Source organism: Apis mellifera, linkage group LG6, assembly GCF_003254395.2.
Source record: "Apis mellifera strain DH4 linkage group LG6, Amel_HAv3.1, whole genome shotgun sequence".
Taxonomy (NCBI): Eukaryota; Metazoa; Arthropoda; class Insecta; order Hymenoptera; family Apidae; genus Apis; species Apis mellifera.
Genome location: NC_037643.1, coordinates 2,338,249 through 2,359,298, shown reverse-complemented (window position 1 = coordinate 2,359,298; position 21,050 = coordinate 2,338,249). Strand labels below are relative to the sequence as shown.

Sequence of the window (21,050 nt, the reverse complement as noted above, 5' to 3'; positions counted from 1 at the left end):
CGGATAATTTTTATTATTTATATTCAAATTGATACGATAATTAAAATTTCACCGGTTAACTATAACTTTTTATACAAAAGATAATGAAAATACATTTATAGCTGGGTGATCCGATAAATAAAATTATCATTATGCCTCACGTGCCTCTATACTCCTATATGATTATATATATAGGCATAATTTGAACGTTTACTAAAGTTTTGCATGACTATTTTCATTCGCTGCCTAATGGAATATTGTCCTTATAATCGGGTAAAGAGAAGCACTGAAACTGACGGCACTCCCGAAGCCCTATTACATAGGGTGGCAGCGGCCACTTAGCTAGTAAAATTTTCAGTGCAATCATCGCGAGCTACGATTGACGAACCGATAGTGTTCTCTTGGTCCAAGGAAATATGGTAAATCTTCTACTTATTGTTTAAATCGTGGATGTGCAAAGGGCAGTGAATCATTATTTAAATTATGAAAAAGAGAAAAATTTGTGTGGCATCAAGGATCTAATGTGTTCATAATAAAACAGATGTTGAATAATAAAGTAAAAATTGAATGAGGTAGTGATCTCACGTTAAGTGTTTTTTTTCTTTATTTATTTATTTATTTATTTTTTTTTCTAAAAAAATATTTGACCTTTGCACAACCAAGAATACAGTGTTTAGTTGATAATTAGTTTGTTGAATATGATAAGAGATTCTATATATAAAAGATTCTTAAATTGTATGTTTATATTAAATTTTTGGATTCAATTTCTAATTGTCAATTGAGGGAAAATTTTGTTTAGCGTATATATAATACACAACAGAATCGACGTTTTCGAAAAGTACAATGATATGATACAAATCCAATTTCTTAAGATATGTCGATTTTTGTAAATCTTTATTAAAATCTGATATAAATTTTATTGTATAAATAATTATATAAATAGTAATTTCTGACAAATATAACAGTTTTCTTTATTTTATTTTATTTTATTTATTTTTTTTTTTTTTTTAGCATTTGTAAACAATCCATAAGTTTCCTTTTAATTTATTAATATTTGCTAATTTTTATTTTTGTAGTTTGTAGAACTAGTTTTAGTTTTGTGTCGTTAAAAAATAAAATTTCAAAGAAATAAAAAAGAAAATGTTTTTCAAAATTTTTTGCTACTATACTATATAAGCTTAAGATATCAAAAATAATTTTGAATCTAATATAGCAATTAGCAATATTTTTATGCATTTTCTAAATCTAATAGCCACTTTTACGAAAATATATAAAAAATCTTTCTATTTTCAAACAATTTCAATTTCTTTGATCTATTTTTTTATACTATATTATCTATTTTTCATATATAAATTAGTTAAATTTCTAGAGAAAAAAATTCATAATAATTGATCTTTTATGTCATTAAGAAGGAGATACTTTACATGGATATGTATGCAAAATTGGAATACATTTGCATTAATTTTGAAAAAATCATTACAGACTGTGTTATTATTTTTTTAAATTTATTCGCTCGTAAGAAACAAATATCTGTTTCAAGTGTATCTTTCTATTAATATAAATGTTATAATATCGTTTTTAAAATTAATAAAGAAAATCTAATAAATTGTCTAAACAATTTTTTTACTACCACATTAATAGCATACTATGGATATAAACCACGTGCGTCATATTAAAAAGATTAGATTATAACTAATAATTGGCTTGTTTGTGAAGAATTGATCATATATGACGAATGTATATTGGTTTTTCTTCAATCATAAAAAAAAGAAAATTGACGTCATCGTGGAATTAGATTATTACATTTATATATTATAAATTATTACAATATATTTTATAAAATTAAATTTTTTTTACAAGATAAATTATTTAAACTCAATAATAATTATACAATTAATAATTTATTTAAATATTTTGATATTTAAAAATGAATAAGGAGATCATTTATGTACATGGAAATATCTATATATAGATATTATCGAAATTTACGATTGTAATTTTTGATTAATCTTAAGTGAATCGTAATATTACTATAAGAAAAAAAGTTAACGAGTTGAGAATTTGAAATACTAAGATTTAAGCAGAAAAAAATATTTGTTATTTTTTTTTTAATTATTATACCATTACAGAATTTGAAAATAATAATAAAAATGGGTTACGTGCTGGTCATTTTTACACTATTATTGATGATGTGGGCATCCTTGGCTCGGATGCACGAGCTTCCAGTGCAATATCCACCGTGTTTCTTCAACCCCCTTTGCACTTGCTCGAAAGCCATCCCTGATTTGGGTATAGTGACCTGTTACAACGTACCAATGCCCCGGATACCCCTGCCGATAAATTCTTCCAAGGTGTTTATGCTACAATTGGAGAACAATGGATTGATGTTCTTGCAACCGCAGTTTCTCATGAACACAGGTACATAACTCTGGAAATAAAATTTTAAAAAAGAATTAATTTTTTTTTTCATATCAAAATCAATTATTTTTTTTTAAAATAATCCAAAATGCAAATTATTCGTGATCTCGTTTCATTGTATTACCTTATACTAGAATTTTGGAGAAGATCAGAGAAAAGAACAATACGTATTTAGGGATTAAAGAGCAGTGACCATCGTCGATTATGTTACCCTGTGCATTCTTACGTAGGATGCAATTCTTACATTCACGTCATTCTCCTATCTCTCAGGCCTGTACAAACTACGAATCAAGCATAATCCCTTGGCTGACATCCCTGACGAAGCTTTCCTAGGGCTTGAGAGATCGTTATGGGAGCTCGAATTACCCTACAATCGGTTGGAGAAAATTCCTAGCAAGTCATTCAGACATTTGCAGAAATTACAACTTCTCGATCTAACAGGTATCTTCTTTTCTTTTTTTTTTTAATATTTTTAATATCATCCTCGAAAAATTCGTGATAGAAAATAACGAGAAACATTATTTGATCGATAATGGAATAATATGAATCCTTTGTATATCCTTGTATATATGGAAAAAATATATAAAAATATCATATTAAATGATAGAAATGAAAGAAAAAGAATCATTTATTAAATTTAATTAATGAATGAAGTGTCTTGCTCAAAAAAATTAGAACTATTTATACAATTTTCAACATTTCTTGTATCTTTTAGTAAAATTTAAAATTTTGCTTGTTTGATATATCCAATTTATATTAATTTAATTCTCAAAACTTAAAATTTACTTCTTTTTTAAACTTAATTTTTGTCTTAATCCCTTAACAGATCAAGAAAGATTAATCCAATTCAATTATTCATTATTCAAGATCCAAACATTTGCATTGACTCAATTATTTGTCATATACAGAAATTTTATCCATTATAAAAAAATAAGATAAAATATTATATATGATAATATTAATATAATACAAATTATATAAAATTTGTAATTAAATTCCGTTCAAACTATTAAATTTTATTCAAAAAACAAAGCAATATTGAAAACTGCGAGTGATTTTAATTTTTTTTAATTATATATATCGCAGCAAATGAGTGATTAAAAGAAAACACGAATGATTTCAATCTCAATCTTTGTACAGGAAACAAAATATCAAAGATCGCCTCAGACAATTGGCGCGGTCTCGAGAATTCCTTGCAAAAGTTGCGATTGGGGCGTAATGCGATTGACAAGCTTCCAGCAGACGCTTTCGCGGGTCTCACTTACTTGGATATGCTCGATCTGCGTGACAATAATCTGAAGGAGATCGATCCGTCCGTGTTCAGAGATGGAATGGCGCATCTGATACATCTGTACCTGAACGGAAATCAATTGACACACATACCATACGCGCAATTATCGTCATTGAAGCGCATGAAAGTGTTGGATCTTAGTTACAACAGGATATCGAAAATGTTGAACCCCCAACTGGAGTCGGAAATCAAGGGACTTCAGATGTCTCTCGATATATTGCGTCTGGATTACAATCAGATCGAAACTCTGATGTCTGGCGATTTTCAACACTTTTTAAAAGTCAACAAGACTTACTTGGATGGTAATCCTTTAACGATGATCGAGGTAGGATTTTACAATTTCAAGTTTCGAGTATATTTTTTAAATTTGAATTTTTTTATTAAATTTGTACTTTAAAAATTTTAAAATTCTTTTCTTCCCTTGTTAAGAGAAAGGAATCTTATTGGAAATTTGAATTATTTTAGGAGGGCACGTTCAGGGATTCGAGAATACGGGAACTTTATTTGAGCGATTGCGATCTGTTGGAGATCGATTCATCTAATTTCGTTGGTTTGGAATCGTCTCTCGAATTGCTGGATCTCTCGGGAAATAATATCACCTTACTTCCGAGTCCTATCTTCCAAGAATACGATTTTCTACGCACTTTAATCTTCCGTGAAAACAAGATTCAAACTTTTTCACCGGGTAAGATAATTTAAGATTGTTTATATTATTCTGCAAATAATTCTATTATAAAATTATTTTCAAAATGCTTAATGCACATCTTGACGTCTTTGCTTCATATTTTTAAAACTTGATCATTTGTATATTTCGATCCTGTTATTAGCCGAGGTATTCAATGGTTTCCAATATTCTTTGTACAATCTGGACCTGAGCGGGAAAGAAAACAGCGTGGTGTCACTTCAAGATCTACGACAAATGAGGAACATGCGATTCCTTTCTATCTCGCGAATACCAGAGTCGACGTTATCCCCGGATAATTTTATGGAATACGGGATGGATATCAAAGAGCTTCGTATTGTGAAAAGCAATCTGAACACCATCAAAAGTCATGCTTTCATGCATGTACGTGGAATCAAATATCTGGATTTCTCTGAAAATTCGATATCCACAATAGAAGACGAAGCTTTCTCCGAGGTAATTCCATTTGTTTTCCAATATTTTCTTTCCAAAGGGTTTGGAATTCAAGTATATATATATATATAAAATGATATTATTGTATGTTATATACAATTGTTTATTCTTTTTTTCTCAACCTGATAACCAAGCAACCATACAAAATCTTAATCCAAGATTCAGTTAATTTAGCTTAATATTTAATTGAACTAGATTCGAATCGTATTCCCAAGTTAAAGATCCATGGATAATAGAAGGCTTCTATTATAAAGAATTTTATATATATAGAACTTCATATTATTGGAATTTGAATTTTTATTATAAATTAAATGAGATTTTGTTTATACTTGTTGTATCACCTTAAACGAAAAATTGTATAACAGAAAAAAAAAAAAAAGAATAAACTTTCATTTCTCATCAGTTTCATCTGATTCGAATTTCCTCAGGTCGGCCATTCGCTTCTAACATTGAGAATGTCTCACGCTCTATCTCCTTCCGTTTCTGAAATACCGAAAGCGCCATTTAAATTCCTGACGAATCTGCAACATTTTGATTTTAGCAACAATAAAATTAAATCGCTACCGGACACGTCTTTTCATTTTCTCAAGAGGATTAAACGAATGGAATTGCAGGACAACGAAATCGACAGTATAAGAAAAGGAACTTTTCAGGTATTTTCTTTTTTTTTTTCAATTCAATTTGTTATAGATAAAAATTATTACTCAACGTTGGTAAAAAATTGATTCAGGGAGATATACATTCCTATCTGGAAGAAGTGAATTTCTCGTTCAATATGATTAAAACGATCCAAACTCATACGTTCGTCGACCTGCCAAAATTAACTATGATAAATTTAGAGGACAACGCTATAGATAAGATCGAAAGGCGAGCATTTATGAACATGAAACTGTTGAAATACATTAATTTGCGAGGCAACAAAATAAAGGATATCACGGATGAGGCCTTCCAGGTAATGTCATTGAAATTTATCGAGCTTACTTTTACGGTAACGTTTTACAGTAATATCGAATAATCGGGTAAAATTATTCAAATTGAAGAATTTACCAGATCTGGAGTATCTCGATCTCGCGTATAACGATTTGAGCGAGTTCGATTTCGCTTCGTTCGACCAAGTAGGAACGTTGTCGTCGTTCAAAGTGAACGCTAGCCATAACGAAATCCCGAAATTATGGATTAACAGTACCACATTCACGCCACCGACCACCAGTAAGTTTATTTAAGTGGAATTTCTTTGAACAAATCATTTTTGTAAATTTTATAAATGATAGAAATCGGCACGAATGTTTTTTTTTAATTTAAAATAATCGAATAATACATGCAAATATCAAACCCAAGAATTTAAAAATTTTAAGAATTTTAAATAATTGTAAATTTTATAAATGATAGAAATCGGCACGAATGTTTTTTTTTTAATTTAAAATAATCGAATAATACATGCAAATATCACATTCAAGAATTTAAAATAAAAATTTAAAAAATTTTAAATAATTGTAAATTTGTAAATTTTGTAAATTTTGTAAATGATAGAAATCGGCACGAATGTTTTTTTTTAATTTAAAATAATCGAATAATACATGCAAATATCAGACCCAAGAATTTAAAATAAGAATTTTAAATAATTGTAAATTTGTAAATTTTATAAGTTTTATAAATGATAGAAATCAGCACGAATGTTTTTTTTTAATTTAAAATAATCGAATAATACATGCAAATATCAGACCCAAGAATTTAAAAATTTTAAGAATTTTAAATAATTGTAAATTTTATAAATGATAGAAATCGGCACGAATGTTTTTTTTTAATTTAAAATAATCGAATAATACATGCAAATATCAGACTCAAGAATTTACTAAGAATTTTAAATAATTACGTAATTCAGTATTAATTTTCTTTACATCGCATTACAGTCGGCGGAACAATTCAATCGAACATCAAAGTTCTCGACCTGAGCTACAACAATATATCCGATATAATGAAGTATTATTTCAAGCCGGTGGAATTCTCGTTAACACATCTCTATCTGGCTCATAACCAACTGACCAACGTGACCCAAGGTGTCTTTGGAAATATGCCACACTTGCAATGGCTCGACCTTAGCCACAACGAGCTGATGGAAATCGACTTCGATTGCTTCAGAAACACGAGAAATATCCAAGTGTTGTTCCTTTCTTGGAACAATATCATGGACATCCCAGCGGAGGCATTCAGACCGTTGAAGAAGCTAAGGATCATTGATCTTTCTCATAACAGGTTGAGAACATTGCCGGACAATATGTTTTCCGAGGCAAATATCGAGAGTTTGGATCTGTCTCATAATCAATTTATGAGATTACCCACAAAAACCATGTCTATCTCAGCGGCTGCCAGTTTATCCATGTTGGATTTGTCTTGGAACACTCTCTCGGGAATCCATACTACTGACGCCATATTTAGATTACGAGTCAGTTTCATATATTCTAGAAATAAATTTTTTTAATTCATGAGCAAAAAGTCAAATGAATAAATTCGATTACGTGCTTATAGATTCACTATAAATTAGCTTTTGAATTATTTTTATTCTCTTGAAAAGTGTTAATATATATTTCATGGAATATCTTTAGAAGGTTTAAAGTCTAAAAGTCAAAGTACAAAAAAATTGATACGAACGAGACTTATTTACAAATTATTGAAATTAGATGAAGACGAAAATAGAATGAGACAGTCTTCATTCAATGCAAATTTAAATTTGCTTCACAACTTAATAAATAAATATTTTTGCATAACAACTTTTGTGTTCATTTCACTTAGTTGGACGATTCTCTGAAGAGTTTCATGAATATATTAATATCTTGTATAGACTTAGAAAAATTTATAGTTAAAACACAAAAAAAAACAATTCGAATTTCTGTTCATTTCAGAGTTTGACATGGTTAGATTTGTCTTACAATCGATTGGTTAGGCTCGACGACGGGATATTCTCCGATTTATCATATCTAACTCATCTAGATTTGAGTCACAATAAACAATTACTATTGGAATCACGTGGAAGAACTTTTCATGGCTTAGAGGATTCGCTTTTATATCTTGATTTAAGCAACATTTCGCTTTTAAGTGTACGTATTATTTAAATATATGTTTATTATATAAACACTCATTGAGAATAATCTGAATTTGAAAAGAATATTTATCTATTTTTTAAAGGTGCCAGAATTGCCATTAAGACGATTACAAACGTTGTACTTGGCACACAATGAGTTGGCATCGATACCACCGGAAATGGCATCGAATTTAACATCTCTTCACTATTTAGATCTGAGTGCCAATGATCTAACAGTGGTGCCATTGATCACGCACACTCTACCCGAGTTAAAAACTTTTAATTTGGCCGATAATCCTATCACAGCTGTTACTAATACTAGTTTCTTAGGTATCGCAGACAGCCTTGAGGAATTGGATATACGAAGATTATCTTTATTGACATTCGAAGTAAATTTCTTACGTCGAAAAAATTTAAACATGATAGAATTATAAAGTTAAATTATAAAGTTAAAATATTTTCTTCTATTGAAATCAATTTTTTTTTTTTTTTAAATAGAGCGGAGCACTTTGCAAAGCTACAAAACTTCGCAAGTTATATATAACTGCTTACAATGGTGTGAAGAATTTCAATTTTCCCAACATTCTTGAATACAATCACGGGTTAAGGCATTTAGTCATCGACGTACGTGTGAAATATCATAAATAAGAAGCCATTCTTTGCTATTTTTAAAAATCTTTTTATAAAGTATTAAGTATTAGCATCGATTAAAAATTTTTACATATTATTGTAGGTACAAAATGACACGAATTTGGAAAAAGAAATGAAAGGAAAGTTTCCTAATAAATTATTTAATATTACGTTGACAGGTCGAGCATTAAAAAATGTAGACTCGGATATATTGCGAGTATGTATCTAACTTTGATTTTTTATTATTAAATGTATTTTTGAACAAAAAGAAGACAAATTCAAAAAATTATTAACTCAATATAATTATTAGAGAATCATAATCAATTAATTAAAAAATTGATTTTCATATCTATCCTAGGGTATAAGAAATCCACACTTGCATTTTGGAATGTACAATACGAGTGTGAACACCGTGTCCAAGCAAATGTTTGATAATGCAGAATGGGTGAGGAATGTGACGGTTCATCTTCTCCATAATGACGTGCGAACACTTCACAATCCATCTAATGGATACAAGCCAGGCGTGCCAGGAAAACGATTTCTATTGAAACTCACGGTGAGAGGAAGCTATTTTACTTGTGATTGCGACATTGGGTAAGTCACTAACTCTGTTATTAATTTATGTATATATTATTTTTTAATAATTATTATACATAATTATATTATAAATCAATAATATAATATCAATAATTAATAAAATAAACTTTTTTTCGTTCTAGTTATTTATTTTTAATATTTCTAGTAATACTTACTTTTAAATTTTCGAAAAAAAATATTTTTTATAGATGGATGGAAACTTGGCAAAGAAAGCATAGACAATATCAAGAGGATCGTTGCACTACCTATAGTGAATTTAAAAATATCGAACGAGATGAAGAAGATGATGAATTCGATTGCTGGGACAATGGTTGGGATGACGATTTACGCGAATCATTTTGCTTAAATAAGAATAATATGTCAGTATTAGAAGCATTGAAAACAGATCTTGAATGTGGATGGGGAACTGCGACTTATATTCATACACCTCATTATCTCGTTGTCTTCCTTTTAGTTATTTTTGCAATGACTACTTATTAGATCTTACTTTTTATGTATTTGTATTTTGTGTGATCACGATCATTCAACAAATTTCCTTTCCTCGAAATGCATAATAATTTGAAGTGCAAACATGTGATTTATCATTTATCAAAGTAAAGTTAACCTCTATTCTATTTTATTCCAAAAAGGAATAATATATCGTGAATATAATCACATTTATTTGTCAATAGATATTAATTGTAGTTATATTTTGTGAATGTAAATGATTATGAAGTTATATTTATTGCATATATTAAAGTGTTATTGAAATATTAGTAAATATCAGTATTTATGACATATTTAATTAAATAACTATGATAGGTTAAGTATATCGTTTTAATTCCTTGTTTATTTATCAACGTTAATAACAATTATTTATTGATGAAGTGTATATGATCTAGTGATTAATATGAATATGATTATATTCACGATTGTTTATATTTAATATGCTCTCTTTCAATAGAATTGTTTTATATTAAATAACATCAAACATCATTTATTATAAACATTTTTTGAACATAATGAAATAGTTTTAAATTGAATTTGCACTTTAATTAAATATATCAGAGGAAATACAAATTTTTGCACATCCTTTCATTTAAAGCAGCACGCTTCGAATCAATGAGACTGTTGGATCAATTGTTCAGATACTCGTACAAAGTGACTGATTACGGATCAATCGTATTAGAAAAACATTTGATATGTTTTTTCTTTCGATATACACGAATCCGTTGCATTAATAGGAATTGAAGTTTTATTCTTTGTTTATAATTATTGGTGCGATTGTTATACAATATATAAATATCATGTAGTAACAGGATTTTTTTTCATATTTTATATCATTGTCAAACTAAGAACTTGTAAAAAAAAAAAAAATAATTAGGTTAGAATCTTTAAAAAAAGTGAAGATTAAACAAAAAATATTTTCGAAATTTTAAAATTTTAAATTTATTTATTCTATTTATATTTCTCTTTTATGATTTTCCAAAAAATCTTAGCTTGACAATGAAAATATTTAATATCTTTCATAAGTAATTCAAAACAAAAAATATTGAATGTTTAAAAAACTGATGAATATTTAATGCATGATTATTAAGATTTCAAAAAGTAATATTACTAATCTAAAATTAATTCGATAGCAGAAATTTTTTTATCATCTGTTTGAAAACAGAAATATTTCCTTTAAAGTATATGCTGTTGATGCATTTTTTAATAAAATTACACCGAATACTATAATATATGCTTTTATTATTTATAATATTCTATCCTCAAAAATATTATAATAATATGCAAAAAAGTGATTTAATTAAAAGAAAATTATATATGAATATAAAAATTTCAAAAGATACATACATATAATGTTCTTTACAAGATTTTGATAACAATAAGTTAGAAAATAAAACTAAGTTTGATCTAAAGACGATATAATGAAAATTTTTTAATTATACATGTATAAACAATTCTCAATAATTATACTTTGTAATATCATTCAATTATACGTAAATATTATTTGCCATTAATAATAAAACATAATCTTTGCTACTATATCAAATACTATGTGTACAATCGGTAAGATAATAAAACCGAATATAAATAATAGACATATGTAAACACTGAATAATTCTGTTATAAATATTACACATTGAGTCATCATTTGCCGGAAGTCCTTACAGTTGTTTATGCTAATAACTTTGTCCAGAACAAATCGCAATAAATATAGGAATACCTAGAAAATGTGATTTTATCGTTTTTATCATTTATACATATATGTTTAAGTATTAAATATTTTATAAATATTTAAATATATATTAAAAATTTACAAATAATTGTAAAAAAGTATTACAAATTTTTGAATACTTTTTTTTTAAAATATTGGACTTCTTTTTATTATTTTTGAAATTAAAAAATATTTAATTTTATAATTTAGAATATACATATGTACATAACTCATTAGTTATGGTATAATTATTTATTGAAATGAAAAATTCATGAAAAACTATTAATAAATCGTGAATTAAAATTTATCATATTTATCATACCACTCAAAATAATTAAGATAAAGTAAAATAAAAATATAAAATAGTTTATGAAAAAAAAATATAAGTACAATATATTATTTAATATACTAGGAAAAATATTTAAGAAGATATACTTTTAATTATTTTGAGCAGTGTAATTAATCAAATCCAATATAAAAAAATTTATAATAATTCAATTATTAGATAATACCTCCATAACAGGTATAATGTTCAACATGACGTACAATAATGCAAGAAGAGATCGACCTGTTGCTCGACCCATCATACTAATAAGAGCCAGAAAAGAATATTCTGTTCGTGGAATACCACAAGATGCTTGATAATTGACCAAATATTCACGAAAATTATACAAAATATTTTTGTTGTTATCAATTTTTGAAGGAATTTTGAAACGACTGTCTTTGTCACACAAATCACGTAATAAATTCGTAGTAAAATCATTTTCTTTAAATAAAAAATAAATTTATAATATTTAATACATTGACATATTTGTTTCTTTAATAAAAGTTGTGATTAAATTTTATAACAATTACCTGTAAAATTGTGTCGGCAATACTTCGATCTATCAAAATCAGAAATACTATAAGGATTTTTCCATTTCCATTCAGTAGGTTCTTGTATATTTTCTATAGAATCTTTTATAAATTTTTCATCATATTTCCAATCGCCTGATTTTTCATCTAAATTTCCATCTGTTTTTGACTTTAATTTTTCTCCAAAAGATGAACAATGATCACATGTTAACGAATTTATCGTGCATCGTTTTCTTATTCCACATTTTTCTCCTTCAAGAAACTATTTAAACGTACAACATATATTAATATATATATATATAAAATTTATAACTCTTTATTTTTAAGTAATTAAGATAAATGAGAAATATAATTGAAAAAAAAAAGATAAAAAAGATAAAAAAAAATATATATATAAATAAAAGGATATCTATCTGGATTATATTATTTTTCATTTACTTGTTGATTATGAAAAAGACATTTATTTTCCAGATGCAATTTCTCATTATAATCAGACTTTGGTACAAAATCGAAATTGTTCTGGTTCTGTGAATCGTTCATATTTAAGAAGCAGGATACACGATTGATCGTAGATTGATCACTTTCAGTACACATAATCCTGATTTTTCTTTTAATACGGCACAATACATGTACAATGTAACACCAGTTATAATTTGTTCTTCTTGATCGTAATAGCGGCGTAAATATTAATTAATTTTCATTTCTATTCATCCTGAGAGGAGATGTTTGCTTTGAAAATGAAAATACGATGAAATTATCAATTGCACCTAATATCACTTGACAACATAGTATATATATATATACGAGATTCATTTAAATTCGATTATTTTTTCGTACATACAGATTTCTTATGTTCCTATACATTGCTAAAATAAATGGCGCACAAATTTACATACTCGTTAGAACTTTATTTTATATATTGTCATGTGACTAACAATAAGACAACCGACAACATAGAGTAATTTTTTAAGAAAGCCGCTGATTACAAACGTTTATACAAATTCATTCCCAAGTGTTATATGTATACGTATCTATATATATTCATATATATAAGGTGTATCGAAAATCATGATAAAAGTCAAAAAAAGGATGATTTTATGTGAAAAAATTTTTAAAGACTTCGTTTTTGAGAAAATCAAGTTTGGAATATCTTGTCAAGTACTTTTGTCAAATAAACTTGATTTTTTCGAAAACTTAGTTGTATAAGAAATTGTTATTCTACATACATATTAGATATATTTTTTATACAATAAACAGCCTCATTATGGCTTGTACCACGACTTTCAATACACTACACATATATATTTGATACTTATGTATCAAGATAAAACGTGATGTAAAAACAAAGAGTTACATACAAACATGAAAGAAAAAAGATTTAGCAATCCTGATTCTGCTTTTTTTTTTTTTTTTTGCAATATATAAAATGTCTTGTGTACAACTTGACGATAAACGTCAAAAGGGGTGTTTCTCGGCTTTTCCTTGCAGCATCGAGTACCAACTATAAGATTCACTAAATCTATGATACGTATTTCTCTACAAATTCTGACCGATTATTCTCGGTCCATTTTCACACTCATCACAGTCGCGCATCTCACTATTATTTTTAAGCTGTATGCATTTCATTATGCTGCATCTCTTTCTGTTTTTACGATTAAAATTAATGAGATAAATTGTAGTAGCCAATTTGTAAAAGCTGATTTGGAAATGAAATGAAATATTGTTTTTTCATATTGATAATAAAGTGCAGAAAAAGTGCAAGTTATCAAACAACTTGGCAAGACTTGTTCAAATGCGTTAATTTGCTTTGGCGCCTTAAATAACACGGAGGTGCAAGAAAATTTCAAAGCATATTATCGCAAAAATTTTGTATTATTTTTTGTAGAAAAATTCTAGTTTTTAACTTGCAAAATAAACATTGGAGGACAACGATTGCGAGGTATTATTAGAGGATAATTTTTTTCATTTTTTTTTTTCAAATCATTTTACGAAAGCAGAACATTTCCACGCGTTTGCATAAATTTCGAATAAATATATCTTTATAGCAGGACAAAAGGATAGAATTTCGAACTCTTAATTAGAATTCAATATACTCTGAAAGACTGGGGAAAGATATCAAAGCTTTTATACACACTTATAACATGCCAAAACCTTTCGAATAATTGATTGCTTTTAACAGACGATCTTGTAATTTCTCTATTGTACTGTAATCTGGTAACAATAATACATTGTAGCATGTGTGGGCTATTGGTAATCTAAAATATAATACGTGACATTTGTTATAATTCAATTAAAATAATATAAAATTATAAATTTTAGCTATTATATAATATTAAAAAATATAATAAAATATGAATTTAAATTTATTTAAAAAAATTTACCTATCAGAATCTGGACCATGTCTAGCAATAACCATTTTTAACCTTGATAAACCACCAACTGGCACTCTATCGCTTCCAGTAGTAAATTGAAGAAGTCTTCGTTGACTTTCCGGTGGTAGTGAATGTGCTACACGCCAGAAATTACGTACTGCTTTGCTATCAACGGTATAACCACCTTCGTATTCTGTAGCGGCTTCTAATTCCGCGAAATCGAAAACTTTACTACCACAAACAAGCTGTAAATGGAACATTAATTAAAAATAATTCTTAATAAAATGCAATATATAAATTGTAAATAATATAAACATACTTGTTCGATTTCTTCGGGTCTGAAAAGTAATGCAAGCGGACTTTCATCTGTAACCATTTGAAATCCACGTCTGAATGCTTTAAATTGTCTTTCTACTGATTTATTAAGTAAAAAATCTGCATAGAGATCTACGAATTCTTTTTTGTTTTCTTGTGTCACAAATAGTTCGTCACCATTTTGTTTTAGATCATGAAAAGATATTGAACCAAAAACATCTCTATAGAAGAGAATATTATATATTATAATATTAATTAATAGGATTTATTATAATAATTATTGATCTAATTAATAAGTTACTTGTAAGCTACTCTGAAAGTTTGCATAAATGTATCTGGCATATCATCTCCAGTATAATCCATCAATTCCTTCAATGTTCGATACAGTGTGGGACTCCAATCTTCTAAATCAGCAAAACATCCTTTTCTACCAAGCAATTTTCGATAGACCACCATAGAGAAACGTACATCTAATATTACATTATTATATATTGCAAGACCAAGAACAACGCCTATTAACGTAAAATGTGCATCACTTTCAAATGATGTTGGGTTAAACCATGTCATTTGTGTATCTTCCTATAAATATTTATGATATTTTATATAAAATAATTTTTTTATTTTTAAATTATTTTTTCTTAGTTTATAATCAATAAAAAATTACCTGAGTTGTGAACATGCCATAGTCAGGATTGAATATCTCCTCCACAATCAATTGAAAGAATTCTTTGGAAACTCCGCCTTCATCGACTCCTTGTTCACCTTCAAATTCAACAACTAATTGCTTCTTAAGATCAGATGGATTTTCTACAGCAATCATTTCCAATTCGACTAATGCATCATCTATTAAACGATCCCTTCTCACCTATTTTAGACAATTATTAATACAAGTTATAATAAAAATAGAAAGATGTACAAACCTTTAATCTTAAATAAGGATTAGTTGGCTGTCCAACAACTGTTTGTAGAAAACTCATTCGACGTTCACTATACATTCTGATGCGATTATCATAATATAAACCGAGTGTTTTTGTAGCAGGAGTGAGGATAAAAGCATAATTCATAAAACTAAATTTCATAGGTTCTTCACTTTTATAATATGCAAAGTCCTTGTCCATTTCTATTGCATCACTAAGTGGTTCATTATAAAAATCAGTGAAAGGTATAAATGGTTTCCGCGCATCTAGTGCAGTAATTCCTAATTCTTTAGCTAATGGATCCTGCATATAAAATATAAATATAAAACATATACTATTATTGTTAAGTATAACTGTATATATAAATTAATTTTAATAATAATTAATAATTTCTAATAAATGTAATTTCACCTGAGGAATTTGTGATAAAGATCTTCCAGATTTGTCATTACTTGTAGATTCACCATCATCATCTATATTTAAATCAGGTTCATCTAGTTCACCAGCTAACATACTTGCATAATATAAAATTTTCATAACTTTTGTGGGTGCAGTAATAGTATCTGCATCTTGAACGCAATAATCTCGTGTAAAAGAACCTCCTATTACCTGAATAAATAACAATATTTGTTTATTTTATTTTTTATACTGTAAAATTCAATAATTCAAAAAATAATAATTTAATATAAAACTTTTCAATTTTATTAAATAACAGTACCTTAACAGTTATTAATTCCTGTAGGGCTTGTAAAATACTTGGAAGTCGAGATTTACAATGTTTAGCCCATACACGTGCTAATTTAGCTTGTGCCACAATAGGAAAACAACTCAGTGCTTTACAAAGCATATGAAGAGCAAGTTCTAAATATTCACTGTTTCCAAGCATAGGAATTTCAAATACAATTAAAAATACGTTTAATAAACTATCCATATTATCTCCTGGCATAATACGAAATACTCTCAAGTCTAATTCAATATTGTCTGCCAAAGTGACTAGTGCATTAACCAAAGCAGACTTAAATACTTCTCCTAAATATATATATATAAAAAAAAAAGAAATTACATGTATTCATGATAAGTATTCAATATTTTTATTAAATATTATTTTACCTGGTAAGGACCAAAGAGCAGCAAAAGCTCTTCGTACAGCTGGTAAATCAATACTAGTATCATCATTGTTAGGAACTGTAGGTGATGGTTCACTGCTGTCTTCTTCTTTATCTTCTCCTTGTATAGATCGGATTGCTTCTTTATCCATGTCACCGGGTGGCCTCAATAAACTATCTGAAGCTCTATCAAGAAGTGCAGCCAAGGGAGAGTCATTTTTTACTGTTTTTTGGAAACTAAGACTCAAAGCCTTTGCACATGAAAATACCTCTCCCAATGTACGAATTAATAGTGAATAAGATCCCTCTGATTTACATCTTTCTATTATATCCAATAGTTTTGCTTCTGTAAGATATGGATCCTGTTTTCCTGTCGACAATAGAACAATTGTATACTTTCATCAAAATATTTAAAAATAATATAAAACTAATGTATAAATCATTATGCAAATTTATTTAATTATTTTTATTACATTAAATTAGAAATAAATAACAAGAAATGAGAATTAAATACATTTATTAAAATATACATAGCAACCACACAAGAATTTGATAAACAACTATAATTAAATTTTTTGTGTAAAATATAGTTCTATTAAAAAATATTTTAAATTTTTGAAATATATTTTGTGTATCTTTCCTTTTCTAAATATTTGAGATATAAATTGAGTATTAATAATTTTGTAACAAAATGAGAACAATATCTTGTACAAGATGTAGGTTGTTTTTTAGAAGATAATTTTTTTGAAGAATATTTATTTTTACGTTTTTTATTCATTCTATGTGTAAATGACTTTTTTACTTTCTTACGTTTTTTTTGTTTAGTAATTGAATTGTTGTTATAATTTGGAATACGAATTTTATATTTATTTAATATATTTAGAAAAGCTTTTTCATCCGATTTATGTAAAATAGAATTGGTATAATTTGTATTGAAAAATTGATATAAGTGATTATTCATTTGATTGAAAGATAAATTATTTGAGTTTTTGTTTAAAGTTAATTTTTTACAAATTTCTATATCTCGTAATTCATTTTTGGAAGAAATTTGAACACTATTATTTTTTAAACTTTGAGATATATAATGCATCAAATCATTTGTATCAACAGAAATATCCATTTTTACTGGAAGTGTTAAAATATCAGTAGTTGAAGGAACAAGTTTTATGTTGAAATTTGATGCGATACCTTCATCCGAACATGTCGGATTCACACTTTTAACTGGTAAACTCTTAGCTAATGATGCTGGGCCAGGTTCTAAAGTTGTTCGAGCTACTTTACTAGGTTGTGTACCATCACAAAGTCTTGCTTCTTGGGAAAATAATTGAATAGCTTGTGCTGCAGCTTGATTTGGTGTGAGATTTGTTACCTGTTATATTTAAAATATAAATTCTATTAATAATAAAACTTTTCAATAAATAAAAAATGTTCATATAGTTTTTAATTACATACTTTGCCACTAGATGCACAATTTTGATTATCACAATCAGGATTGCCACATCCATCAGTTAATTGATAAAAATATCGTTCAATCAATTTTTTGGCAACTGCACGCTTCATGTCGCTGCAAGGGCTCTTTGCTCCTCCCCTAATAATTTAATAACAGAATGTAGGGATTACAATATTGTATTGTAATAGATATTCTAAAACAAAATAAAGGAAAAATTATTATTATGTAATAAATATATATTAAATATTATGAAATTTTTTTATAATATTGAAAAATTATTATAATATATAAAAAGTAATTACAGATTTTAATTAATATTTATTAATATTTGAACAATCATAACCTATAAAATTTGTTTGTGATATGAAATCCTTTTATAATAATTTGTATATATTTAAAAAGAATTAAAGTTTTATGTTTTGCACTTGAAATGCACAAAAGTTCTCTTTTATATTGAGAACGAAAAAATAAAAATTTTGTTATAAAAATAGATACTAATTTGGATATTGTTAAATCACGATGTCAAAGAGTAAACAAAAGAAGTGAATTTAATTAAATTAAAAGTGGTTTTCAATATTTGTAATTTATTCAATTAGGAACACATGATTGTGACATATTAACAATGATTTGCGATGTTGTCAATTTAAGTAAAAATGACAGTTTAGAAAATAAAGTTTTTTGAAGTTTAAAACTTTTGGACGAATAGAGTCATATCAAAACAAAAAGTTAAAAATATTCAAAGCTTAAAGATTCGTTTCGATATTATGTTTCGCGATATGAGTAAATAAGTCCTTGTTCTCAAGAAATTAGTAATAAAAGAAAATAGTGAGAAACAGTAATGAGAAAGTTCTAGACGATAAGCGCTACAGAATATCGATATGTACCTGGAAGCGTGATCTTCTCCAGGGTCCCCTTGGCCCTTGGCGTTCATAGACCGTGAATCTTCGAAATTTTGTCTTTCTTTCTGTTTATCGCAATAAGAAATCTCACCGCGATCGCTTCTTCTACTTATTCTATTATTTCGTTAACTACTTATACACTATCACTAAATTTAGTAAGACTTTTTTATCGACAGATTCACGATACAATATTCGTGTTACGTTTTATTACTTATTACGCACTATTGTATATACTTTGAAATAGAATAAGAAAAAAAAGATAGAGTGATTAGATAGAAAAGTATTAGAAAGAGAAGTAGAAGAAAAGAAAGAGAAAAAATATATGATGTGCTTGAAATATATTTGTCTGTAATTTGAAACGAATGCTTGATCGAGGTTAGGTAAACACAGTACACACGAAAATATAACATATAATGTTCGTCAATCGTGTGATTTGTTGATCCTGTTGATACACGATTTTTAAGTCAATTTTAAGACACTGAGAAAGAAAGAAAAATAATTATTTTGTGGCACTTTTTTAGCTGCTGTCTACTGTTCAACACGGCCACGACCAGCTGTGATTCGAGATTTTCGATTAATCGAGCATAGTAATATTTTTCGATTTATCGATGAGTCGGTGATATCTGGTCTAGATCGTATACCAAGCAAAACTGTTTTAATATTTTTAATATTAATTTTTAATTAATATTAATTGACTTTTATAAATCAATTCATATTATTGATAAAATTTTGTTTAATTAAATGATTCATTTTAAAATTAGTATTAATTTTAATATTTTTTAATAGTATTCGATTTTAGTCGATTGGTATATGCATAAAAGCGGGATATATAAATATTTTTTTTATATATTCAAAATATATATATATTTAAACTTGTTTGAAGAGATTTGTTTTAAAAATAAATAAAAAAATAATATTCTTTTCATTGATTTTTTAACTAAATAAATCATATGAAATAAGTCATTTTTCAAATAATAATAAATGGAATTTATCTATAATATAATAATATATTATATTTATTATTTTATTTAACGTTGGACTTAAATTATTTTATAAAATTCTATTCATTTTTAATTGATATTTCCCGATATATTATTAAAATTCCAATTATTAATAAACCGGAGAATAAAATAAGATTAAAGAAAATTCTATAACAAATATAATCTTTTTGACAGAAATATCGATATCGATTTTACTCTAAATCTAATATGCGTTATCATAAATAGCACTAAATGTAATTCTTTCGTGATAATGAATAAACTAGAAACAAATTTAAAAATAGTGAAAAATGATGATAACGGAATCTTTCGATAATTTCTATCGAGTTCGAAATAAATAAAAAGGAAAATTGAATTTTTGAAATGAGAGACAGAGGTAAATAGGAAATCATTAGTTCACGGGAAAAAGAATTTGAAATTATCGGTGCCAAGCAATGCCATTTGGTTAGACATGTGAATAAAGCCGCTCCTACGGTCACACCTTCCTATATGTACGCCGACTGTATTTCATTCGAATACATGTTCTCGCCTCTTTCTCGTTAATTACAACGTTAAACATACGTCGAGCGAGAATTTTTCTAGAATTTTCACATTTTTAACGTCGATTAACTTTTGGAAAACGTAAGAGAAAAAGAAAAAAGATGGAAAGTAAATGTTTTTTGGTTAATGATCGCATACTTGCAATTACTCTTGTATTTGAATTTATTTCAAGTTTTTGAGAGAAAAACTGTATTTTCAGAAAAATAATTTTATCAAAACTTTAATTATTCCATATATAAGATATACATTTTTTTTGATAAATTATGTTCTGG

The 21,050-nt window shown here is 27.1% G+C and overlaps 3 protein-coding genes across 4 annotated transcripts; 1 reads left to right on the top strand and 2 right to left on the bottom strand.

Annotated features, from left to right (window-relative positions):
- Window positions 1-297: 297 nt before the first annotated feature.
- On the top strand, window positions 298-9,889 carry LOC411864 (chaoptin). The gene is made up of 16 exons (XM_016912726.2): window positions 298-398; window positions 2,109-2,397; window positions 2,668-2,838; window positions 3,538-4,013; window positions 4,154-4,373; window positions 4,516-4,826; window positions 5,252-5,476; window positions 5,554-5,775; window positions 5,864-6,032; window positions 6,734-7,266; window positions 7,724-7,918; window positions 8,007-8,291; window positions 8,401-8,526; window positions 8,636-8,749; window positions 8,891-9,126; window positions 9,318-9,889. The coding sequence occupies exons 1-16, from the start codon at window positions 396-398 to the stop codon at window positions 9,607-9,609; spliced, it is 3,867 nt and encodes a 1,288-aa protein (XP_016768215.2). The 5' UTR covers window positions 298-395; the 3' UTR covers window positions 9,610-9,889.
- A 1,003-nt stretch (window positions 9,890-10,892) lies between these two features.
- Window positions 10,893-12,775, bottom strand: LOC107964525. The gene is made up of 4 exons (XM_016912495.2): window positions 12,620-12,775; window positions 12,182-12,443; window positions 11,839-12,092; window positions 10,893-11,335 (listed from the first exon to the last, which is right to left on the bottom strand). Exons 1-4 carry the CDS (start codon window positions 12,773-12,775, stop codon window positions 11,126-11,128), a joined length of 882 nt encoding a protein of 293 aa, XP_016767984.1. The 3' UTR covers window positions 10,893-11,125.
- Window positions 12,623-19,825, bottom strand: LOC411182 (ubiquitin-protein ligase E3A). 2 transcript variants are annotated; one of them, XM_006557517.3, is made up of 12 exons: window positions 19,226-19,825; window positions 18,344-18,534; window positions 18,080-18,260; window positions 16,896-17,261; window positions 16,504-16,814; window positions 16,197-16,394; window positions 15,789-16,088; window positions 15,533-15,733; window positions 15,170-15,447; window positions 14,873-15,089; window positions 14,563-14,798; window positions 12,623-14,436 (listed from the first exon to the last, which is right to left on the bottom strand). In XM_006557517.3, exons 2-12 carry the CDS (start codon window positions 18,449-18,451, stop codon window positions 14,316-14,318), a joined length of 2,517 nt encoding a protein of 838 aa, XP_006557580.1. In that variant the 5' UTR covers window positions 18,452-18,534; window positions 19,226-19,825; the 3' UTR covers window positions 12,623-14,315. The 2 variants fall into 2 exon arrangements, with proteins under 2 accessions (XP_006557580.1, XP_006557579.1); XM_006557516.3 differs by having other exon boundaries at window positions 18,344-18,479.
- Between the last annotated feature and the right edge of the window lie 1,225 nt (window positions 19,826-21,050).